Source organism: Chanodichthys erythropterus, chromosome 3 (genome assembly GCF_024489055.1).
Source record: "Chanodichthys erythropterus isolate Z2021 chromosome 3, ASM2448905v1, whole genome shotgun sequence".
NCBI classification, from domain to species: domain Eukaryota; kingdom Metazoa; phylum Chordata; class Actinopteri; order Cypriniformes; family Xenocyprididae; genus Chanodichthys; species Chanodichthys erythropterus.
Genome location: NC_090223.1, coordinates 37,422,321 through 37,448,531, shown reverse-complemented (window position 1 = coordinate 37,448,531; position 26,211 = coordinate 37,422,321). Strand labels below are relative to the sequence as shown.

Here is a 26,211-nt window from a genome sequence, read left to right as displayed (position 1 = left end):
TTGGGTGAACTATCCCTTTAAGAAATGTTTCTGTTCTTTAACAGATTGAGATGGAGGATAACTAAATCACAATGTACTTTTCTTTTATTGAGTAAATGCTTAAATTATATTACATTGTTTTATTACTATTTTGAAATACAGAAATGTAGAAAAAAAAGAGAAACATTACATACTGTACAACGAATAATTATATATAATGTTAATATAAAATGCATGGATATAATGTTTTTGCATATATATTTTAATCTATGGACACAAATGGTTTCTTTAAATTTAATTTTAGAATTCAGAAGTTTTAAAAGCTAAATATTCTTTATTAAACAAATTAATTCACATGACTTTCCCAGTCATTCATGATTTACTGGGTACGAATTTTTAAAAATATTTTTTTGCTCAATTTCTACACAATAAATAAAGCTCAGCATAACTAGGAATAAAATATTTATTATTAAAATGCCTATGATGATTAATAATGCCTTTGGTAATTAAAATGTTAATTAAAATGCCTATGGTCATTTTTTTTTATTTCACATTACTTTTCAAGGTCTAAAAATCTACTGTTTTGCACAGTCAAAAGGGGCTTTTTAAATGTTCCAATGATTTGTGACCTAGAAATTTAAGTAATTCTTCATTTTACAATGTAACATTTTTATGATTATTATTTAAAGGTTTGTTTTATTTTCTGGTTTAAATAAAAAGTCTTAGATATTCAATGCAGTCTGTTCTCATAATTTACTTTTATATCCTCCTGAGTTGTTTGAATTTAGTATTTTTTTTCAGGTCATTATATTGTTTAGAGGATAAGAAAAAAAATAATATTTTTGAAAAATATATATTTTATTCATATATTATGCTATGTCCTCTGTAGTGGACACCAGGACTAAGTTGTTTAAAAAATAACATGGCATGAAATGACATGTATAGGCAAAAACAATGGGATTTTTTTTTATTATTATTCAACAATCAATTTTTAGGCTTCAGGATTTTTTTAACCAAACTTTGATTCTCAACTATGTTATGAAAGATAGAACAGAATGAATCGGTATACCATTTTACTTTATGCAGTTTGTGGGTAAAATAGTCATACATGAGTTTTTCCATTCATTACAATGCATCTATACACTGTATCTAATTTGCATATTAATGTGTTCTTGGAGCAACATGCAATGAAAAAAGAAGTGTAATAATGGCAGTAATAATTGGCAACATTTTCATAATAATATCTAATAATTAATAGGAATATTGATGTATAATTTCTTTCCCTATTCACTTGTTGTGTCTCATAAAATGCCTGATAAACATGATTTAAGTCCCGGTGTCCTCTACACTGGACATGTATGAAATCAATGCCCTGTTTTTCAACAGAAAGTCATATTTTGATTAGAAACTCCATAACATTTTTCCTGAGATGTTGATGTATAACAAACAGTTTGAAAATTAATCTGATGATTTCCAAAAGAAAGCTAAATTTGATTTTCAGTCATATTTAAAGACCAAGGAGTTGTTGTTGTCATATGGAAACCTCTAAAAAATTGGTTTCTCTGCAAAGCCCTGAATGTGCTCCTTACAGGACATCCAGACATACAACCATGTATGACGTCAAAGAAAATCACTAAAATATAATGTCCACTACAGAGGACAGAAGACTATTCCCGGGTCCCAGGATAATATAAACATGGCCCCAATCGATGTAATCGCTAGAGGGCGTTTTTTCACCATAAAAGTAGCAGCAGTAGTGGTAAAACCGCAGTTTTATTAGTATGTGTGTAGTATGCTACACATTATGTTTCTTTAACTAAGTCACTTTAGCTGCTAAATTATTGCTGGATTAAATGTAAATGTATTTAAATGTAGCCTAATATGGCGCATAAAGCTCCTCGTTTCCACATGCGTGTACAATGCACGCCCCATGAGCAGATATGTGCTTGCAGCATCAAAGGAGAACCTCTGATGACAGAGGAAGGCAGTGGCGGATGGGCTCTGACTGACAGACATCAGTAGGCTGCTGTCGCACGGAGGTTTCCGGAGTTGTTCATCAAAGGTCTCTCATTCCACCGCGCAATGAAGGACCAAAACTACGGCGAAGAAATTACAAAAATACTAGAGGAGGCCCCCTCTGCTCGCAAAGCACTTTTAGACAACTACAACAACTTACACGATGTAGCGAAGTATTGCGAGAACAACTACCTGCAGGTAAGATGCTGACACGCGCTCGAGCTGCGTAACTTAACACATACAGATTCAATCTGTGACTGTTAAAAATGACGAGACGTGTCATTTACAGAACAAAAACATAATTTAATCATGTAACTTAACAATTTAATAGCATACTTAAGTGACGTTCTCACTGTAAGTGTGAGGGACAATGCGTTTCTGCACTTCCATTGTGTTTGTTGTGTAAACGCGTCTCAGGTTAAAAGAAGTTCAACTTTAAAAACGCCTCTCTAAACTTTGCGCTTTTCCCCAATTCCTCTGGATGCTGCCAGTCTTTGTGAATAGCCTCTATGCGTTTATACAGAATCCAGGTTTCAACCATCAGTATTCAAACAGGAGCCTAATCAAACGAGTTGGTGGTGTATATATTGTATTCACTGAGGAGAGTCACTTAGTACACTTATACTGACTTTCCCACTTTGTAAAACTGATAACAGATTGAAGCAGATTAAAACTGTGGAATTTTCAGTTTAATCTGACCCTCGTTCAAAATAAATGCACTCTTGTACATAATTCAGGAAGGAAGGAACACATACAAGTGACAAGATAAACCAAGACTGTGTTCCTTACATTAGATACTATATCTGACTCGACCCTTGTGTGTGGGGTCAGTGTTCTAACTTTACATTTGCTCCTCACAAAGAACCTGTCAACAGTCTCAAAGACTTAGTAAACTAATAATGTCTAAAAAAAAGGTTTGTGTGAGTTGTAGGATTAAGCCTTAAAGTATAGTTAATATCACTGGCACAGTATAAAATCAATAGAAGCTGATAGAAAAAGAAGAACAACAAATGAAAGTAACTGCGTTTGTGTACTTGTATACAAAAAAATTGTTCCCTTTTTGCAGCAGGATGTTAAATTAGGCCATGTATTGCATGCAACACATTGACAGCTAGTGATACATTAAGATGAAGTAAAAATGAACCTGGTTTAAGCATGTCATGTCTGTTTAACGGATGTTTCTACCTCTGCAGTCTGGAAATGATACGAGCAAAGCTCTGGAGGAGACCAAGGCCTTCACTGCTCAGTCTTTGGCTAGTGTGGCCTATCAGATCAGCTCTCTGGCCACCAATGTGCTCAAGCTTCTGGATGCACAGACCCTGCAGCTCCGCAAGATAGAGTCCTCCGTCAACCAGATCGGACAGGTATCGGCCCCTTCCTCTCTGTCTTTTAGGGAGACTGGAATATACAGTCAAACATTCTGAGATGCTTCAGAACATGTTTGTTATTTTGAACATATGATCACGATACAGTCAGTGTAAAGCAGTGTGAAGCAGTTCAGTCCTGTCATGCAGATTTTATGAACTTTGTCGGCTTCACAGTGTCGCCTTTCATTTCATGAAATATGGAAGTAGTTCATGTGCTCGTTCCTTATTTCTCTTAGTAATTAAATACTGGTAGAAGGGTTGGTCTCTAAACTATGATAACCTTACCTACTCAGCAGCTCACTTTCAATTTAGGAGTGTAAATTACTGTGCTGAAATGTATAGAAAACATTGAAATTTCCTCAGTTCAATATTAACATCAATTCTGACGCCTATTTGTTTGCTGTATCTACTTTTTCTTTCGGTTAGACACATTTCTCTAAACAGTTTTCACTTTCACATTGCAGTTCTGCATCATGTTTTTGATCTCAATTTAAATTCAATAATTGAACTGAATTCAAAAAACACACTCAAAATTCAGTGATCCACAATCCTGCTGTTAAGACTTTTAAGTGATTATGATTGTTATGGCCTTTAGTTTTGTCATATTTTCACTGAACATGAATCTGTGAAAGGTTTCAAAAAGGGTTTCTCTTTTATTACTGCTTTACAAAAATATAAATAACATTTAAGTAACAAAAAAAAATGCTTGATGCAAAATCACCCTTGGTCTTGGTGAAGGATTTCCTGCTGTTAAGCGCTAAGGTCTGTCCCAAAACTCAGTGTAGGTAGTCACTGTTTGGGGCCCCCTGTCACCCGGGTGATAATACTCCATGCCACCAGGACCCCCTTCCCCCTCGATTCCCTTGGCTCCTCTCACTGTGGCACAGCATTCCAGTGCGCTCCGTGCCCAGCCTGCCTAACCAGGTCACCTGAGGCAGAGCAGAGAGGGGGTAAGCCAGATCCCAGACTTGGAATAAAAGGGCCACTGTTCTCTCACTCAGAAGCAAAGTTTGAACGCTGATTGATGTTCTCCATTGTCTGCCCTGTGCCCAAGAAGAGCTGTAACAAGCAGGCCTGGAGTAATGGTTATCCTTCTCACCCTATCTGAGGGCCCACAGAGGCGAGCCAGATTGGAGTTTTTCAGGAAGTATATAATGTCTTAGCAAGGCTTCCTGTTAGTAACAACATCAGTTCCTCCTACATCACAGGCTAAACTTTTACTGAGGGGATTAAGCGGATTGAATTAATACATGGTTAATAAAAATACTATTACAATTATTGTTATTAAAATATTAAAAAGCTTAGTTTGCCCAAAAAATGAAAATTCAGTCATTTATTACTCACCCTCATGTCGTTCCACACCCGTAAGACCTTCGTTAATCTTCAGAACACAAATTAAGATATTTTTGATGAAATCCGATCGCTCAGTGAGGCCTCCATAGGGAGCAAGATAATTAACACTTTCAGTGCCCAGAAAGCTACTAAAGACGTATTTAAAACAGTTCATGTGACTACAGTGGTTCAACCTTAATGTTATGAAGCGACAAGAATACTTTTTGTGTGCCAAAAAAATAAAATAACAACTTTATTAAACAATATCTAGTGATGGACGATTTCAAAACACTGCTTCATGAAGCTTTGAAGCTTTACGAATCTTTTGTTTCGAATCAGTTATTCGGAGCATGATTTCAGTAAACGAGGCTTCATTACGTCATAAGCGTTTTGAAATGTCAATGGTTCACCACTAGGGGGCGTGACTTTGGCAGTTTGATACATACGCCGAATCACTGATTCGAAACAAAAGATTCGTAAAGCTTCGAAGCTTCATGAATTCAGTGTTTTGAAATCGCCCATCACTAGATATTGTTGAATAAAGTCATTATTTCGTTTTTTTGGCGCACAAAAAGTATTCTTGTCACTTCATAACATTAAGGTGTAACCATATAATAAAAAAGTAAATGGGAATACATAGTGTTTTAAAATTTTTCATGTTTAATATTAATCATTAAGTGTATCAGCAACATTTTAGTTTTATAATTAATTTATCAGTCATTATTAAAAAGATTTCCAGAGAGCTGTTTATTGAGTGATAGTGTGGCATGTGGATTGGAAGGAATTTCTAAATTTTAATACCAAAACGTTGTCTTAGAGGAGATTTCCAGGTGTCATTTTTCCCAATATCTCATACAGACGGTGGACATGCACAGGGAGAAGGTCGCCCGCAGAGAGATTGGCGCTTTCACTGTTGCCAAGAGGGTCTCACGCAGTCATAAGATTATCCCCCCAGCAAAAAATAAAGAAGCCAAGATCAAGTACTCCCGCACACCCATCTCTTTCTCCAGCCTGGACTCTGTTGGCCATGGCGTGAAGGTGAGCACACAAACACACACACACACACTCTCATGAATTTGATACAGATCATGGTTAACCTCTCAAAAGTATACAGCGTGTTAGCAAGACAACCAAGCAGAATCTGCCTTAGTGCTTAAATATTCACTTTTCTTGTATAGTTTCAGTGTTTGAGAGGAAACAAATATGGAATGTAAAGGCAAATATGTTAACTAGAACGAAAAGTACTTTTTGTGTGCTGTACTTCCCCAATCAATGTCCAAATATCATTGTTAACAAGGAACAGCATATGCCAGGATTACATTTACGAAGTGTTACAATGATTAATGATTTCAAAAATCTTAACATTTTAGCTGTTTCAGCATATAACTTTTCATTTCATTCCATCATAAAAATTAGCAATAAGTTGAGTATCTCTTCAATGTTAGTTTAGCTTTTGTTACACTTGACCACATCCTGTTATAAAGCAGTTAGTCTGACATCAATTAACAGTGCACACACACTCAGAGCAACGGCACATTCAAATCACTCTTTTCCTACCTCCTCAGACTCCTCTTTCCCTCAAACACAAACACACATTTGGCTGGCTACCAGCCATTGAAGCAGCGTGGGAAAAGCAGCTACAGTCTTTAATTGGTGCTACTCATGCTAAGCTAGCTTGATACCCTGCTAGGTCTGTATAGCAGTGAGCAGACAAACAGACACAAAGCTACAAGAATTTCACAGGAATGCACTTGTCAGGCCTGCAGATACTTTGGCACTAAACCACAGAAGACTGTTGAAGCACATTCATAGTCAGAAAATCACATTAGCACACACACACACACACACACACACACACACCAAGTCTTAAGGTGCGTTCACACTGAGAACGATGACGATAAAGATATAGTTCTGAAAAATGTTCACAGCTATAATGATAACGATATCATAAGCACAAATACATATATTTTTTTACATATTGATATACTAACTAGCAGAATGTAGTTTTTCATTTGAGATTATTTATTATAAACACTAAGTTTGGGATCAGTAAGTTTTGTTTTGTTTTGGTTTTAGTTGGGTTTTTTTTCAGCAGGAGTACATTAAATTGTTCAAAATAAAGAGTTTTATGGTGTATCAAGGTTTTCACAAAAATATTATGCAGCACAACTGTTTCTTGTGAAATGTTTCTTGAGCAGCAAATCAGCACATTTGAATGATTTCTGAAGGATCATGTGACTCTGAAGACTGGAGTAATCAGCTTTTCCAACACAGAAATAAAATACATTTTAAGATATAATAAATTAGAAAACAGTTATTTTAAACTGTAATAATATTTCACAATATTACTGTTTTACTCTATTTTTGATCAAATAAATGTATTCTTGGTGAATACAAATTCATTTGTATTCTTTGTGAGCATAAGAGGCTTCTTTAAAAAGAAACATTGACCCAAACTTTTGAACTGTAGTGTAAATATATATATTTATTTACCACATATTTCACTTTTAAAGCTGAAGTGTGTGATTTCTGTGCTACTAGCATCATCAAAATGAAGTACAACAATATGAAACGAAAATGTTTTTAAAAAGGTTTCCCTAAAGATTCTCCATTGGAGTCTTTTGGGAAACAGATAGATATTGCTAATAGAAAGAAGTCAGGGTGGTCAGACTTTAGTTGGTCTGTGGATTGTTTTTGTTTTGATATTATAATTTAGTTCCATCCAGAAACTGCTAATCGACAGATTTGTTGTTTTCAGGATTCTGGCCAGCCGCAGTTAAAAACAGCTACCATGACACGGAGCGGCAGTACGCTGAGGTACATCCAGTACAGCTCTCCATTACTAAATCCCATTGTATTACGTATTATTTAAATACTATTATGGAATTTATTTATATTTTGAATTTGCTTTTATTTTAATATTTTTAGTAATTATATATATATATATATATAACCGGTCCCACTTTATATTAAGTGGCCTTAACTACTATGTACTTACATCAAAAAATAAGTACAATACTTATTGGGTTCAGTGTCAACAGTGTAATTATAAATGTAATTACAGAAATTAATTACAGATGTAATTACATGCTGGTGTTTTTAAAATTTAAGTACAATGTAAAAACATGTATGTACACAATTGTTACGTGTACTGGTAGAGAGATGAGGCAGATGCGGATTTCCACAATAATATACTGCTTTTAATGTAACAAAGGTAAGGAACGCCAACATACACAGTAAACAACATTCAGAACGGACAAGGAGTGAAGGGAGTGAGTGTCATATAAAGGGAGTGCTAACAATAGAGTCCAGGTGCAGGTGATCCGTGATGATAGGGAGATGACGAGGGAAGTGAGTGCAGGTGTGGAGAACAGGAGGATCTTGGGAAATGGAGTCTAGGAAAACAAGGGATCTGTAACAGTACCTTCCCCTCCCGGTAGGCGCGTCCTCGCGCCGTAGATGTAACAACCGGAAGGGGGGTGGGCGCCCTGGAGACCTCAAGCCGGAGCAGGGGGAAGAGCAGACTGGAGTGGAGGTCTCCAGGGCGGGCTCAAACGCCATGGCGGGTCAGGGGCCGAAGGCAGCCATGGAGGGTCAGGGGCCGAAGGCAGCCATGGAGGGTCAGGAGCCGAAGCCTTGAAGCCGTCGAGCCCAGGCGGCGCTGAAGGACCGGCGGGAGATGGCGGAATCCACGGCTCCGCCGACACAAGCGCAGCCGGGGCTCCAGAAGGCCGCAGTAGAAGACAGACGACATACAACAAAGTGAACACCGGGGGGAGTGAGGAGGCCAACTGGAACTGAGGGACGGAGGGACGGAGCAGAGACGGAGGAGTGCAGTCCAGAAGTGAGGGCAGGCCGACGAAGGAACAAGGTGTGAACGGGGGCAGGATGGAGACTGGTGAGACTAGTGGACTGATGGGCCATGGTGGAGACGAGGGAGGTTGGAGCCAGGGTGTAGGTAATCGCCCAGAGGTCCGAGGTGGAGATCTGGGCGAAGGGGCTTGAGGTGAATGTGACGAGTGGAGACAAATGAGAGGAGGTGGGAGTGGGTGGCTGGGAGGGAAAACAGTCTTTGAGCTGGAGACTTTTATAATAAAGTTCATGATATGAGCAGCTAGCTCGGCAGCGGCGGCTGGAGCGGCAGGCTCGGCGGCGGCGGCTGGAGCGGCAGGCTCGACGGCGGCGGCTGGAGCGGCAGGCTCGGGCGGCGGCGGCTGGAGCGGCAGGCTCGGCGGCGGCGGCTGGAGCGGCAGGCTCGGCGGCGGCGGCTGGAGCGGCAGGCTCGGCGGCGGCGGCTGGAGCGGCAGGCTCGGCGGCGGCGGCTGGAGCGGCAGGCTCGGCGGCGGCGGCTGGAGCGGCAGGCTCGGCGGCGGCGGCTGGAGCGGCTGGCTCGGCGGCGGCGGCTGGAGCGGCTGGCTCGGCGGCGGCGGCTGGAGCGGCTGGCTCGGCGGCGGCGGCTGGAGCGGAGGGCTCGGCGGCTGAGACTGGAGCGGCTGGCTCGGCGGCTGAGACTGGAGCGGAGGGCTCGGCGGCTGAGACTGGAGCTGCTGGCTCGGCGGCTGAGACTGGAGCGGCTGGCTCGGCGGCGGCGGCCGGAGCTGAGGGCTCGGTGGCGGCTGGAGCTGAGGGCTCGGCGGCGGCGGCTGGAGCTGAGGGCTCGGCGGCGGCGGCCGGAGCCGAGGGCTCGGCGGCGGCGGCTGGAGCTGAGGGCTCGTAGGCGGCGGCTGGAGCTGAGGGCTCGTGCAGGCGGCGGTTGGAGAACTTGGCTCGGCGGCGGAGACTGGAGAACTTGGCTCGGCGGCGGAGACTGGAGAACTTGGCTCGGCGGCGGAGACTGGAGAACTTGGCTCGGCGGCGGAGACTGGAGAACTTGGCTCGGCGGCGGAGACTGGAGAACTTGGCTCGGCGGCGGAGACTGGAGAACTTGGCTCGGCGGCGGAGACTGGAGAACTTGGCTCGGCGGCGGAGACTGGAGAACTTGGCTCGGCGGCGGAGACTGGAGAACTTGGCTCGGCGGCGGAGACTGGAGAACTTGGCTCGGCGGCGGAGACTGGAGAACTTGGCTCGGCGGCGGAGACTGGAGAACTTGGCTCGGCGGCGGAGACTGGAGAACTTGGCTCGGCGGCGGAGACTGGAGAACTTGGCTCGGCGGCGGAGACTGGAGAACTTGGCTCGGCGGCGGAGACTGGAGAACTTGGCTCGGCGGCGGAGACTGGAGAACTTGGCTCGGCGGCGGAGACTGGAGAACTTGGCTCGGCGGCGGAGACTGGAGAACTTGGCTCGGCGGCGGAGACTGGAGAACTTGGCTCGGCGGCGGAGACTGGAGAACTTGGCTCGGCGGCGGAGACTGGAGAACTTGGCTCGGCGGCGGAGACTGGAGAACTTGGCTCGGTCCAAAAGTCTATAAGCCAGGCCACCTCACTTGGTGGCTCGCACAGGGTTGGAGCTGCAGGCTCGGAAAGGGCTGGAGCGGGCTCTGGAGATACTGGAGCGGGCTCTGCGGAGACTAGAGCGGTTTGCTTCCTCTTCCTCCGCTTACGGGACCCAGTTGAGGAGTGTGGGTTCCGTGTGGGGCAGGAAGGAAGTTCACTGGAGGGGCAAGCGGAGGAATACGGAGGCTGACTAACTGGCCCAGCCGACCGTGTTTCTGGACGGACTGGAGACCAACACTCATCCACATAGAATTTGGAATTATTCAAAAACAAAATAAAATTGATAGTTTCACTTAAGGAGAGACGATAATCAGGTTCATGGAGACGGAGAGTGTTGTCATCCAGACCGTCCAAAAACAGGGCGATTAAATTAGCATCGGGCCAGTCAGTCAGATAAGCCAGCTCAACGAACTCCTCCACATACCTCTCCAGTGAACGACCAACCTGAAGAAGCCCGATGAGGCGATGGCCAGCAGAAAGGTGAGTGAGAGGCGTTGGAGGAGCGGTAGCCAGGGAGCCGGGGAGTGTCTCCATATTTCTTGACTGTGGAAATCCGGTCGGTTTTGGTCCGTTCTTCTGTTACGTGTACTGGTAGAGAGATGAGGCAGATGCGGATTTCCACAATAATATACTGCTTTTAATGTAACAAAGGTAAGGAACGCCAACATACACAGTAAACAACATTCAGAACGGACAAGGAGTGAAGGGAGTGAGTGTCATATAAAGGGAGTGCTAACAATAGAGTCCAGGTGCAGGTGATCCGTGATGATAGGGAGATGACGAGGGAAGTGAGTGCAGGTGTGGAGAACAGGAGGATCTTGGGAAATGGAGTCTAGGAAAACAAGGGATCTGTAACAACAATAAGTGCATTGTATCAAATGATTAATTTAAATGTAAGTACATAGTAGTTAAAGCCACTTAATATAAAGTGGGTCCCTATTACCTATCTGTTATGGGTTTTTTTCCCATCTTTTTTCGGTTTTAGTAATTTTAGTACTTCAACTTTATTTATTTCAGATAGTTGCCTAACAGTTAACAGTTGTTTTTTTAAGCTTTCATTTAATATTTATATTTTATTTTAGCTTTATTTTAATTAATGAAAATAATTCTTAATAATTGTAAAGCACCTATCTGCTCTGTTTTTTAAATTGTTTTTATAAGTGGTTTGAGGGATTCTGTGACCATTGCAAAGTGTCAGACTATGTTTTCAGCATCCTGTGCCATGAGTGCTGTGATGCTGATTACTTTTACAAACATATCTCAAGGCACCTGCACATTTTTATCCTGTTTTTGATCACCATTATGCATCCAGTTTGAATGTCAGAATGTGTGAGAATTTACATTTTTTCATCCTCTTCTTGATCTCCTGATACCCACATGACAGCAGCTACACTAATACAAACTATCATGCTAGTCATCAAATCTCCTTTTATTCTAGTTTAGATCATCCACAAAAAAAAATGCCTCTGTTGTTCATAAAAAACAAAAAAACAGATGAAATCGGATATACTCAGATATACTAACCCCACACGTCTCAGGCCTTTGTTCCTCTTCTTTCTCAGTTAAAGGGCCTTTCTCCAGGAAGTGATTTTAGTTTTGTTCTACCCACTTCCCCTCTTTGCACTGCCTGAAAGCAACACTGTTTGCATTGTGGTGACTTTAGTTTCTCAGCACCAGCACATGAGACATGCACGTGTCTTTTAAAGCAAAGTGTCCTAAGTGGCTTTATGCATAAAATACAGAAGTACATGTCTAATATTAACTACTTGACAACTCAATATATGTATTTCTGTATATGTATGTTCATCAAGTCGAGGCGGCCGCCCTCCAGAGCCTGTCCAGTGTCCCGTGGCGCCCACTCTGTCTCATGGAGCGTCCCTCACCTCACTTAATGACAAGTCTATTGCGTAAGAGCACATAAGGTGTTTTATCATTCCTGATTATAATCCTAACGTCACATCTGTATCGGTTTTCATAACTGTATTTCTCTTGTCACTGCAGTTCGAGCTTTGGTAAAGCCGTGCCGCCCCCGGTAGTGCCCAGCTGGCCCACCACCCCTGATAGTGACATCATCAGCACACTGCTGGATGAAGCGCCACCTCCTCCACCCCCACTGATGGAGGCAGAGGGTGAAGAGGATCATGGACAGAAGACCGGTCCACCTCCACCTCCATCTCCACCTCCTCCCCTTGACTGCACCGACATCCCGCCACCTCCTCCCATGCCTGCTTCAATCAGTGCATCTGATCCCAGCAGCCTAATGACCATGCCACCTCCTCCACCAGCCCCACCTCTTGAAACAGGTTAGTTTGTGCTGATTGACAGTTTTCAGGTCCATCAATCGACATGACAGGTCATTCAAAGGTTTCAGGAGGTTACACCAAATACCATCTAGATGTGACATGATAAAGCAAGGAGCAATACATTTTTCAAAAGTTTTGGGTCAGTAGGATTTATTGGTAACACTTTACAATAAGGTTTAGTTTGTTAACACTACTAGTTAAGTATATTAGTTAAAATGAACTAACAATGAAAAATACTTCTTAGGCATTTATTAATCTTTCAGCATTTACTAATACATTATTAAAATTAAAAGTTGTATATGTTATTATCATTTAACGGACATGAGTTTACACAAACTAACAATGAACCGTAATGTTATTAACAGTAACAAAGATTAATAAACACTATAATAATTGGCGCATTGTTAAAGTCAGTTAATGCTTCAACTAACGGGAACTAATGGGAAGTTTCGTCTGCTCACCAATGCTCCATTTACTTGATCAAAATTCAGTGAAAACAGTAATATTGTGAAATATTATTACAGTTTTAAATGTTTTCTATTTTAATATATCTTATTGTCTTGACATCTTAGACATCTTATTCCTGTGATGGCAAAGCTGAATTTTCTAGTAGTCTTCAGAGTCACATGATCCTTCAGAAATCATTCTAATATGGTGATTTGCTGCTCAAGAAACATTTATTTATTAACATTTATTAACAATGTTGAAAAACATTTGTGCTGCTTGATATTTTTGTGCAAACCAAAGGATTTTTCATTTTTCAGGATTCTGTGATGAGTACAAAGAAAATGCAAAAGAACAATTTAAAAACAATTTAACACTTTACAATAAGGTCTCATTTTTTAACATTAGTTAAAGCTTTAACATAAACTAACAATGAGCAATACATTTGTAACAGCATTTATTAATCTTTGTTAACATTAGTTAATAGTTAATAAAAAGTACAACTGTTCATAGTTTGTTCATGTTACCTCACAGTGCATTAACTAATGTTAACAAATATAACAATTGATTTTAATAATGTATTAGTAAATGTTGAAATTAACATTAACTAAGATTACTAAATGCTGTACAAGTATTGTTCATTCTTAGTCCATGTTAACTAATTAAAACTTATTGTAAAGTGTTACTGAAAACTTTTGTAACATTATAAATGTCTTCTCTGTCACTTTTTCATCAGTTTAATGTGTCCTTGTTGAATAAAGGTTTCTTTCAAAATATCTTACTGTTTCATGTTCAGTGTAGACAGACTGGTTAGGACTTGAACTGCATCTGAAATTGTGTTTTTGATGAAGAACTTACACTACAAAACTTGTGATTTACTAGCCTAACCTACATATTATTAAACAGTACAAGAAAACATATATAAATTATACACAAAATAAATAAATAAATAATGGTATGTTCTATAAGTATGCATGTGTGTTGTATAAATACTATCTGGTAGTATTTGGATAGTATTTTTACTGTCCAAATATGGATGAATAATCTTTTACTGTCCAAATATGGATAAATTATCCAGTGACAATAGTTTAAAATAGAAAGTTATATAGTGTAATAGAATTGAATAAAGAAATGTTTTGTCTAGTGGCCGAGGAGAATGGATTTCCTCTACCAGAAGCTCCCTGTGACATGCCTCCTCCACCAGCCCCTGATGGCCTTGATCTTCCAACCCCACCGCCTCTGCCTGGCGATGAGAACTATGATGGTACTAACATGCCCAAATGTTCAAACATGGTATTTTGTTCAAACATGGTATTTTTTTCAACCATGTTCAAACATGGTATTTAGTTTTTTTTTATGATGCTTTGTGTCTTTCTTCAGTTTGAATGATTCAATGTTTGCTTTCTGTTACAGCCAGCCTATTCTCTATATCTTGCCGTTGCTGTTATTTGTTTCTGTGAGCTTTTATACTCTATGCTCTTATTTTCACACTTGTCTCTCTCTTCTCACTCAGCTCCGCGTTCTCGCCGGTCACGAGTGCGACGTCATCCTCCTAGCTCTCGCTCTCTCTCTCTGAGGGTCCGCATGGGCCCCAGCGCTCGCTCGCTGTACACGCGCTCGCTTTTTCTGCCCTCTGCTCAATCACGTAAGGCCCCACTCATTCCTAAGACCTGATTCATTACAGTTCATTGGTAGTTCCTACTTTTGATGCCAAAAATATTGATACTTCATAGCAAAAAAAAAAATTTGCATTCAGGCATTTCAAAGGCCATTTAATCAAAATCTAATTTGGAACCCTTATTATCTGGCACTTGAAAACATCTCTAATCTGTTCATATCATTTGAACATTTCATCACACTTCTCTTTATGAACATCCGTCAGTCATGATACCCCCACCCCCTCCATACCCGCCTCCTCTGGCTCCGCCCGCTTCATTCAGCCCATTGTGCAGGATCCCTGCTCGCCTAGCGCACCTGGGTAAGTGTGCAAAGTGTCTTTGTGCATTGCTGTCTGACGCTCTTCTCTTCCTTAATATTTGGCACTTCCCCAGAATGCATTTAAGCAAGCTAAACCAGTAGGGGTGTAACGATACCCTCATGTCACGATTCGATACGTATCACGATACGATATTATTGCAATACTCCAAGACATATGGTAAAAGGATAACAAAAAATGTACTGTTTATTAAAATGCTAAATTTGGTATTACATTGGGGGTGGATATGAATAGGAGGATGCACAGGACAATCGTGAAACCAGAATGAAAACATTCATGATTCTAATGCTGAAACATAGATTTATTTAGATAAATATATGTTTGCACTCTGTCACTGACTAGATATATTTAAAATAATGTTGGCCACCTACTGGTAACATAAGACATAAGACACATAAGGACCCACAAACATTCCCCAGTATACATTTTCAAAATCATATATAGTAGTTTAATGTAATACTGTCACTAAAACTCTGTAAACTTGAATTTTTCTCACACAGTAATTTTCATTTTGGGTTAACTCTGCACAACACATATTGTCATTATCCACCATACAATACTGTTGCATTTTTGTATTGTGATATATAGTGACACTATATATTGTTACACCCTTATAAACCAGCATATAATTAGACCTTGTATCACAACATTCCTGCAAACAAGAGGACACTTGATCTACATCCTCAATGAAGTTAGATCGCTCTTTTGAAAACTGAAATGAGTCCAGTGATTTAAAGGGATAGTTCAGCCAAAAATGAACATTCTGTCATCATTTACTCACCATGTTAATCCAAGCCTGGATGACTTTTAGCTCCAAAAAGGACAAAAAAAAAAAAAAAAAAGAACCAAAAAGGGCATGATAGAAGTAATCCATGCAATTTATGCACTACCGTGTTGTTAGTGTTAAAGGATTAGTTCATTTTAAAATGAAAATTAGCCCAAGCTTTACTCACCCTCGGGCCATCCTAGGTGTATATGACTTTCTTCTTTCTGATGAGCACAATCAGATATAAATACTCGTGACCCCTGTTCACTGCCATTATAAAGCTGGGATGCATCAGGATATTTATTAAAATATCTCAGATTGTGTTCATCAGAAAGAAGAAAGTCATATACACCTAGGATGGTTTGAGGGTGAGTAAAGCTTGGGCTAATTTTCATTTGAAAGTGAACTAATCCTTTAACTAAAATTATTACAAATTTCAGTTTTCAGTAATTGAAATAAAGATAAAATAAAATATAAATATTACTTGAAAAACTTAAACGTATTAATGTTGGAGTACTGAAATCACTAAAACTGAAATAAAGCCAAATATAAATATTGAAAATAAAATGAAAACTGAAATGTAAAAATAAAAGATAACTAAAAGTATTAATAATAATTAATAAATGTTAATAACACTGGTACACTATATTCCAAGTTATCTGAAGCCATAATGATGGCTTTTTGTTTTTATCATTAATGAACTATTCCTTTAAAAGTGAAGTGTGTAAGTTGTGCTGTCAACAAATTGAACTGCAAACATAATTTTTTTAACATATGAACACCCGCAGAGATAACGCATTATTGTTATTATTATTATTATTATTTATTATTTAATTGCCGGTGTGGTCTTCCATGTGTTTGAAGTGGGAAAAAAAATATTTTTTTTTTTTTGATGCAGTTTGTGGCGCAGAACTCACACACTTTGCTTGTGCATTAAAGGTGAATTTGCTCTAGTGTTGTCTATATGTGTTAACATTGTGTGTCCATGTACATTTAGACCTTGAGATTCCAGCACCACCCCCATCACCACCAGTAGATGGCTTTGACAACTATGAGGAAATGCCCCCTTTACCTCCCCCTATTGATTACGACATATCTGCACCAGTTGACTATTTGGAGAAAGGTAGGCTCAATGTTGGCTCATTTTAGTCAAACTCATTTTTGAAGAGAGGATCATAATAGCAAGACTTTGGTATTTCGTAATAGATGTTTTGTAAATGGGTGTTTACAAAAATGACTGCACTGACATTTTAGATTTTCAAGATAATTTTGTAATGACCAGTGGTGGACAGTAACAAAGTATTTTTAAGAATCTGTACTCAATCGAAGTATTTTTATTTTGGTAAAAATTTGACTTTTACTTCAATACATTCCAAAGCATAATATAATACTTTTTACTCCACTACATTTCATAAAAACATGTCATTCCTCCTTATTTTGAAATGAAGAAATTGTCACCCGCTCCGAGATGCGACAGCAGTGTCTGATTCATGAACGAGCTGATTCTTAACCTGTTAAATCGGATCGCAAATCACACTGAACAATTCACTTGTGAATTGGACCGATCTGATTGCATCTGTTCTCGAGTTAGCAACTCGCTGATTCACATGATCTGGTCAGAGCGAGTCTCCCTCCAGCTAACAATACACTGACAAGTCTGACTCAAAATGAGCCAAGAACGGGACATCCTAAACATAATGTTAAAATAATGCAAATTAATTCCCATGCATCTTCCCCACTGCCGTAGCAGTTTCAAATGGTTTGTTTGCATAGTTTTTTCTTAAAGTGTTAACAGATATTTCACTGTGACAGTTGATAATAATTCATAATGAAGTCAGACTGATCTGTAACCTATTTAAGCTCTATCAGTGTGTCTAGTTCAGAATCTAGGATTTTAAAGGGTTAGTTCACCCAAAAATGAAAATTCTGTCATTTATTACTCACCCTCATGCCGTTCTACACCCGTAAGACCTTCATTCATCTTCAGAACACAAATTAAGATATTTTTGTTGAAATCCGATGGCACCTTGAGGCCTCCATAGGGAGCAATGGACACTTCCTCTCTCAAGATCCATGAAGGTACTAAAAACATATTTAAATCGGTTCATGTGAGTACAGTGGTTCAATATTAATATTATAAAGCAACGAGAATATTTTTGGAGCGCCAAAAAAACGATTTCAAAACACGAATTTCGGATTTCAACAAAAATATCTTAATTTGTGTTCTGAAGATTAACAAAGCTCTTACGGGTGTGGAACGGCATGAGGGTGAATAATAAGTGACAGAATTTTCATTTTTGGGTGAACTAACCCTTTAACATATATCTAAAGGTACTGATTTTCCATTGTAATTCTTTTTCCTACCAAGTGGTGGCACTATATAACTACGAGACAGGCAAGCCAGGTGACCTGGTCTTTCAGGAGGGGGACATCATCTACCTCACCAGCAGGAATGAGGATGGCTGGTGTGAGGGCGTTCTGAATGGAGTAAAGGGTTATTTTCCTGGCAACTATGTGGAGTCCACTGCTTAACTGGCCGTAAGAATCCAGAATGTCAGTGAACCAACTATTTGAAACCTATAAGGCACTTTGTATTTGCATTTTATAAAATGAAACAGTGAAACGATTGGCTGAAGTTTTAAAACATTCCAACTAACATGCTGACTGATGTTTCCAGCAGAGAGGAGTTTGTGTGGACATGAAAAGCCGCTCTTATTTTAAAGTTTATTTTGGTCTTAATTAATGATAATGATAATGGATCTCTCAGGACTTTAAGTTATAATCTAAATGTACAATATATAAAGAAACATTTTTGTACATTTAGCTGTATTTGATAAGTTCAAAAAGCAGATAGTGGGTGGTGTTTGTTTAAATTATGTTGAGCAAATAATGAAATAATATATTTGTGTAATATAATTTAGTTTTCTAATTGTAAACCTTTATTACTCATAAATTGATAACATTTTATTGATTCCCTAGCAAATGAGTAGCAGTATTTTCCCAAACTTGTTTCACCCTAGTAAGTGACTGAAATCTGTTAATATACACAATTCAGTCACAATTTCATGATACCAAGTAGGCATTTACAGTCTATAAAATCAATAAACTGTTGACATTAATGTCTGGGAATAAAGTTTTTATTTTTTTCATGTCAATTATTACTATCCACTCATTATACAAAGATCTTTTGACCTGTTTATTAATGATGATCTGACTCATATGTACCAGTAGCCTTATTATTTACATTTATTGTTCTCCTTTAGACTGTTACTCATGTTCATGAAAGATATTAAACCTTCCATAGTTTCTTCAAACTGAATGTGCTCCTATTCTATTTATTTCACATAAATAAAAGGGAAATTCTAGGGATTTATGTGCATTTGGAGACAGAAAGGTCATGGTCCAGTTGTACCGAAACCAAAACTACTAAAAATTTCTGCTGGCCCAAAGCTTTCATTTTCAACAGGGAGGGGAAATATAATGATATAGATAACATAATGACTGTTCTTTAATGATAAATTGAAGTAATAAAGTGAAATAAAATAATAATAATGTAGCACACTGTTGCTGTGTGATGATTAAAATGAATGAAGTGCTGCAAAGACAATGTCCTGCCACAGGAAACACGTGATATAGGTGCTGTGTCTTTAAACAGTCGACAGTCACCATAAAAGTGTTCAAACTTCACTATCAGCACTACAACCCCTCCCTCAGATAAGACTCGGTCTCAAATCAGAGCAGTGCACTCGGAGTCTACATTATTGACGTAATCGCCTGAATTCTTTGAGGTAAGACTTTTATTTGTTTTTCAGTCTGGTGCTTAAAAACCCGCTTGGTTTAAGAAATAAATTCAATAACTACATAAATAGTGTGTATGATGTTCACCTGCCAATAGAATATCACTTGACATGTGACTGGGCTTGTGTAAATATATTGATCTGTAGCCTAATGTCGAAGGCGGAAGTTTTCGATAGTTTAGACCTTTCCATATTATCTAGAGTTTCTTTTATTTTGTGATTCCTTTGATCACTGGAAATGACAGGTATGGTCTAAAACACACTGTTGGCTTGGCAGTCAGTGAAAATAGGAGAAACCAACATGGCAGCTGTTGCTTTATAGTGTCAGTAGAAGGGGTTCTTGAAGGGGTGTGTGTAGCATGAAAGTGGGAACCTCATGAGCTGCTCTATAGGCCTACAGTTCACTAAATTTACCAATAAGTAGGCCATAGATAGATGACCTTGGTGGCCCTGGTTTGCATGTAATTGTCAAATTATGAATGGAAATTGGGAATACACAGTATGAAAGGCTTGTTCTTTAATAAAACCAGTGTTGTTACTTCAGAAGATGTATTCGACCTCCGCACACTTGATTTATTTTGAGGTATAACTGCGGATTGTTATCGTTTACATCTGTCCTCAATACTGAACTTGGATATTTCCGACTTGCATCATCTTGACTCACTGGGTTACAAAAGTTTATTATGATGGTTAAAGATGGTTAAATATTCACACATTAATTCTCAAAGGTCTAGTAGGACCTGGAAATTTCTGTTTTCACATTTACTCCTTAAGTGATATAGAATTCTCTCATATTGCAAGTGATTTTGTTATGATTTTTTTTTTGGGTATATTTCTCCAGACAGATGCATTTGATGAATATTAAGCTCTTGCTTCATTATCATACGTGTCCAGTCTTTCATAGGATAATGCCCGAGTTACTACAGTCTGCAAAAAACCCACAATGAATTCAATATCAAATGTATCTAGCCTATATTAATGACCATAGACTAATTAAATCTGTCATCACCAAATGTAATTTATTTATTTCCTTACAGAGTTGCTTTTGAATTGGGAATTTCTTCATTGCCATGGACAACAATGATCGATTTCTATTATTTATGTATGTATACATGCTTTCAGTGCTCTTCTTCCAAACTGAACACACATAAGCCCTGTTACGAAACCCATTAGACATCTGCTCACATCCTTTTTCTCACCCTCACTCACCTTTTTTACAGCTGCGCAAGGCAGACAGCGCGCCAGCTCCGAACTGAGTTCTCTTTTGCGTCTTACCACGCTTAATCAGACAAATACACACAAAATTACGTAAAAATGCCCGTTTTATCGAGTATCCTCGCAAGCACAGTCTTAACTGTGTTAAAATAAAGTCTTATTGAACATAGAAAATCTAGTAGCTTAATATACTTGTTGATGTCTTGTGTCATTAACGTTAAAGATATATAAAATAAAAAACAACTAAATCATATCTGCTCTTGTCTGACTTATTTAGCTTTAATAGGATTAATATATAGCCTATTTAATTTATACAATACAGTATTCTGTACCTGAATACTGTTAAACCTACCTGAAATTTTGTATTTTTTGTAGTATTTATTTGTTGCATTTTTTTGTAATTTGTTCATTCATTCTTATTTAAGACCTGCCCCTTTTGTTATAAAATAAAGTTGCAAAATCATTTATGGGAGAAAAACTAAAATCTTGTAAATAATGTTAAATCTCTGGCCCACCAGGAATGTCACATCTCAAAGCTGGAGCCGGGCATGGTCCATTCAGTTTCTATTGTCTATAGGCCACAAAATCACATCAGCACACATGCTCACACTAAAGCTGGATCTTAACATAGCAAAATTGTTGTTCTTTCAGGATCTTCGCACCTGTCATAATCTTTGTTTTTTTGACAATCTGCTGTACTGCCTTCTGTAAAATGTTCTATCGGGCCCGTAAGGAGCGCATAGAGCGCCTGCAGGCTCAAGCTCGAGTCATGGACCAACAGTCTGTCTACGTCATTCCCATCTCTCTGTCCGATGATGACCTGCACAGACCGCCGCGCTACAGCACCGTACAGTTCTACGAGCCGCCTCCTGCTTATAACGAGGTAACCGTGGAGATTTTGTCGATTATCTACAACATCACTGAATGCATCTTGTCCTCAAATGTTTGTTGTTCACTGTTAATGGTTTTTAAGTTAATGAGGATACAACATTTATTTTGCAGTTACAGATGAAGACAGAAATCCCTCTGGAATCCCCTCCTGCATATTCAGAATCTGTCTCTGCCTCACCTTCACATTCATGAATCATGATCACACCAAACATAAGAGTATCTCAAGCACTTGGACTGGTTAAAGGGGAAAAAAAGGGGGAAAATTGGGATTCCCATGACTTTTTCTAAGGATTATTATTCGTTCTACCTATGCAAAGGATAGTGAGGAATTTAAATAGTGAGGAAGACAATGTCACAGATGTGATGATCTGTGATTCTGCTGGGATTTTGAACATGTCTTAAACTGTCAGGAAAAAGTTTAAAAATGTATATATGTTTTTAGTGAATATTTATAAATTTTGCACACGCTAGCTAAACCCTTTTTGTTAACTTTGTGAAATGAAATGTGTTAATTTATAATAAATGGTGTAAATGGTTGATTTGCTGTAAATTGTATAGCTAAAACTATAGGGAAACCTGTTTAAATAAAATAAAAGTTTTGTAAAAACACTGGCTTTAAATAATGCCCATATAACTGAAAATATGTTAACGAGAGATAAAAATGATGTGTTATAAGCCTTCTTTGTTACTGTCTGGAAGTTCGCTCTTCATGGTCAGAGCTGCACCCTCACAGGTCAAAGTCCAGCGCTGTTACAACAGAGGAAGTCATTGTCCTCACTGTCCTACACTGACATAAGCCGTAGACTATGCATCTAATCTCCATACAATGCATTTATTAATCTTAAAATGAACCACAAAATTAACCAAATGAACCAGATAAACAAATGAAATAGTTGTGAATTCACAGCTTTAAGGTGCATGTACAGTTAAGCACACAAATATTGAATTGTTTTCCGTCACTTAAATGTCAGTCAGATGTATAATTTTATAAAACCACATTGCTACTTTGTCAATTTATGTTACTGTGATAATGACATCAATAAATTCATACCCTGAAACATCTTCCATCACATTAAATAATGCCAATCAATCATATAAATGGGCGACTTACAATACAATTGAGAAATATTTTATGACCTAAAAAAATACAAGATGATAGTCAATCTGTATCATTTTAAAAAATGTCAGTTTCATATTTAAATTCAAAAGGGACTGTCTAGAAACGTGCTTAAACGATCCTTTTCAGTCATCACTGCTCATGCCATGTAATCTATAGGTAATTTAATGATTGTCATAATGTTATAAAAGAAAAGCTTTTACCATGTCTTGGTTGTAAATGCAATGGAATTGGGGTTGAAATGGAATGTTTACTGGTACAAAGGTCTACATTACTATAGCTAGTCCTCCTTGTACATGTATTAAATGAGTGGAAACAAAAACATAAAACACGCCCATGTCATATCAACATCCTGTGACTAAAATTTTCTCAGAAATGACACTGTTCTGCCATAAAGTGTGGAATCATGCAAGACATATATCCAGTACATGACCTACAGAAACCCAATAAAAAAGTAAAATAAAAGTAAATGGCTAAAAACTTGGCAACTGACAACTTGGCTTGCTGAAAAGAAGGGCTTACTTTCAGACTATGAATTATCTTCTCTTAATAATGAGTTTTTAATAGCGATTTTCATCAGAAGTTACATAAGAATTCACCCCCTTACCGGAATTGTGTGCGTCATCTCCAAACGTGCGAGAAGATAAAGCACGTTGGTGATGAGGGGAGTGTAAGTAACTTCTGGTAACAGGTAATGAGGTGTAAACACACATAGGGCCAATCGAGTGAGAAGCGTTTTTTCACATTCATATTTTAGAGAGCTAGCTATGATGATTTAGAGCTAATAAACTCATTTGTGTTATTTGCAATTATCTTATTTAGCTTGATGTCTTCCCTGTGCTGGTCAAATGTAGCCACATGTTTTCCATGATAAACACATAAAATACTGTAACGTTAGATGTGTTCACGCCATGTCGTAATTACGAGATTCCGACTTGTAAAAAGCATTCACATCAGATTCGTTTTGGCTTGACATGAACAGCTCTGTGTAGAACGTCACATGTTGGTAATTCCTGGTTGTTCTTAAAGGGTTAGTTCACCCAAAAATAAAATAAATTCTGTCATTTATTACTTACCCTCATGCCGTTCCACCACCTTCATGAAGCATCGGAGCACAAATGAATCAGTGTGTCGAATCATGATTCAGATCGCGTGTCAAATTGAAACTGAAATCACGTGACTTTGGCGCTCCGAACAGCAGATTCGACACACTTGGTGCGTCCCAATCATGGTCCCAATTCGCGTACTTGTGCACTATTCTATGACGTTTTTAAGTATAAATAGTGCGAGTAGTGCGTTCACACTGAAAGTTCCAAAAAGAAAAAGTACACTTTAAATACCCGGATGATGCACTAAATTAACGGAAAAAACGAAGTGTGGAATGTTGGACACTACTGTCGCAGCTTTAATTACGTAGCAGAGGGGAAGGGAGGATCGGACTCCATTGTTAAATGACAAAATAACCTCATACAATTCACGCACTACATGGATGAGTGCATAGTGCACAAGTACATAGTGTATAAGTGCATAGTGTATAGTGTGTCATTTGGGACGCAACTACTGATTCATTTATGCTCCGATGCTTCTTAAAGCATTGTTTTGAAATCGGCCATCACTAAATAATTCATTATTTAGTTTTTTTGGCGTTCCAAAAATATTCTCGTCGCTTTATAATAACAATATTGAACCACTGTACTCACATGAACTGATTTAAATATGTTTTTAGTACATTAATGGATCTTGAGTGAGGAAGTGTCATTGCTCCCCATATGGAGGCCTCACGGAGCCATCGGATTTCAACTAAAATATCTTGTGTTCCGAAGATTAACGAAGGTCTTACGGGTGTGGAACGGCATGAGGGTGAGTAATAAATGACAGAATTTTCATTTTTGGGTGAACTAACCTTTTAAGCCAGCTTGGGCTTTTTCAGTGAACTGGTAGGCTAGCTGTTCATTCTGTACTCACTGTACATCGACACAAAACCATCAGTGGTTGACTTTTTAATGTTGTATTCATATATTAATGCAGTTATCACATTTACAATTTGCCAAAAATCCAGTTTTATTAATTGCAATTAAGATGAAGCTACTGGGACCGTTTAAGAAATGCTGTGTCTAGAATTAGACACACACGCATTGTTTTCCAGCACTTCAAATGTTATTTTTAATGTGATGAGTGGTGAAGGATGCCATTTGAAATATTTAAAATATGCTGGGTTGTTTCAACCCAAATTTGGGTCAAATATGGACAAACCCAACCGTTGGGTTAAAAAATGCATTTAAAAATTTAACCCAATGGTTGGGTTTGTCCATTTTTGACCCAAACTTGGGTTGAAACAACCCAGCATTTTTTAGAGTGTATAGTCAAGGTTGCAGTTGCCGTCTTTTGACATACTCCGTCTTTTGTTTTAGGAAAAACAAGCAATTCCCCTTCAAACAGCAATGAACAAACTTTTGATCAAGATTCTCTCTAAACAATAAACTTTTAATGCTGTGTTAATGAAAAAGTCACTATTGTCAGCAAAGATCATATCTGAGGCACTTGGTGGTTGGTGGACAGAGATATTCAGCAAATGTTCATGTAGTAGCTTTATGGCAGATGTTCATCATTGTGCTGCTCTAGTCTGAGTAATTTGGCATACAGCCGCTGAAGTGAGAGGACTGTAATTGTGGGACAAACTCTGGCCTCTGGTGGTGAAACTGATTAAAACTAAGTCATGAGGAAATGTGACTGAAAAAAAAAAAAAAAAAAAATGAGCTGAATAGAATTTAAGATAGATTATAATCAGTTTGAAAATAAAGTGAATAATTTAAAGTGCCAAAAACATTGTATTGTATTACTTTTATTACTTTAAATTTAGCACTAAAGAGTTGTCATGTGTTTGTTTGTGTACTGTATTCCTGTCGCCATCCACCTATTTTTATGTGAATTTTGATGCAACAACAACAAAAAACGCTGTATTGAAATGCCAAGATGTGCATAAATTTTAAAAATGTGTTCAATTGAGGCGGATAATGTTTTTATTTGATAGAAGACGTGCATGAACTATGATGAAAACACATTTACCACATAAATCCCTCAATGCGCAACAAAAAAACGTGTGACATCATAAGGGGTCAGTTGTAAGCCAAAAGGTCTATAAAATGCTGAAAATATTTTTTGGGACTTTGTTAGACTTTGTTAAATCATGCAATCGGTCATTCATTTTTTTCACACATTATTTCTCCAAACATTTTATTTCAGAAATCAGGCAATTTACAGATTTTTCTTCTAATCATACACTGATTTTGCAAGTGAAACATGACTACTGTACAGTATCTGCTTCTAGCTTATACCATCTGATATGTAGAAAATGTAATATCAATATCAAAACTAAAATCCAAATTCAAACACCTTACACCTAGTATAAACAATAAAAAACAATAAATAAACAATAGCTGCCAGTATTCAAGCCAAATACCATTGGCATGAATGGTAATCAGTCAATTTGAATTAGCACTTGAATTATGATATCCATAATAAAAAAGTAGAGAGGGTTTGTCTGTAAGAAAAAGAC

At 38.4% G+C, this 26,211-nt stretch overlaps 1 protein-coding gene across 2 annotated transcripts; it reads left to right on the top strand.

The window, feature by feature from the left end:
- Positions 1-1,940: 1,940 nt before the first annotated feature.
- On the top strand, positions 1,941-22,960 carry abi3a (ABI family, member 3a). Of its 2 annotated transcripts, XM_067382117.1 has the most exons (12): positions 1,941-2,193; positions 3,189-3,359; positions 5,553-5,732; positions 7,453-7,511; positions 11,938-12,033; positions 12,128-12,429; positions 14,018-14,137; positions 16,633-16,758; positions 18,004-19,423; positions 20,470-20,534; positions 21,299-21,530; positions 21,650-22,959. In XM_067382117.1, the coding sequence occupies exons 1-9, from the start codon at positions 2,062-2,064 to the stop codon at positions 18,165-18,167; spliced, it is 1,350 nt and encodes a 449-aa protein (XP_067238218.1). In that variant the 5' UTR covers positions 1,941-2,061; the 3' UTR covers positions 18,168-19,423; positions 20,470-20,534; positions 21,299-21,530; positions 21,650-22,959. The 2 variants fall into 2 exon arrangements, with proteins under 2 accessions (XP_067238218.1, XP_067238219.1); XM_067382118.1 differs by lacking the exon at positions 20,470-20,534 and having other exon boundaries at positions 21,650-22,960.
- Positions 22,961-26,211: the final 3,251 nt, after the last annotated feature.

Excerpts from the sequence above, each read along its gene's own strand:
- abi3a (XM_067382118.1), top strand. The coding sequence starts at position 2,062 with ATGAAGGACCAAAACTACGGCGAAGAAATTACAAAAATACTAGAGGAG. Across the intron at positions 12,430-14,017 it reads AGCCCCACCTCTTGAAACAG|TGGCCGAGGAGAATGGATTT; the intron begins GTTAGTTTGTGC and ends TGTTTTGTCTAG. Across the intron at positions 14,138-16,632 it reads TGGCGATGAGAACTATGATG|ACCTTGAGATTCCAGCACCA; the intron begins GTACTAACATGC and ends ATGTACATTTAG.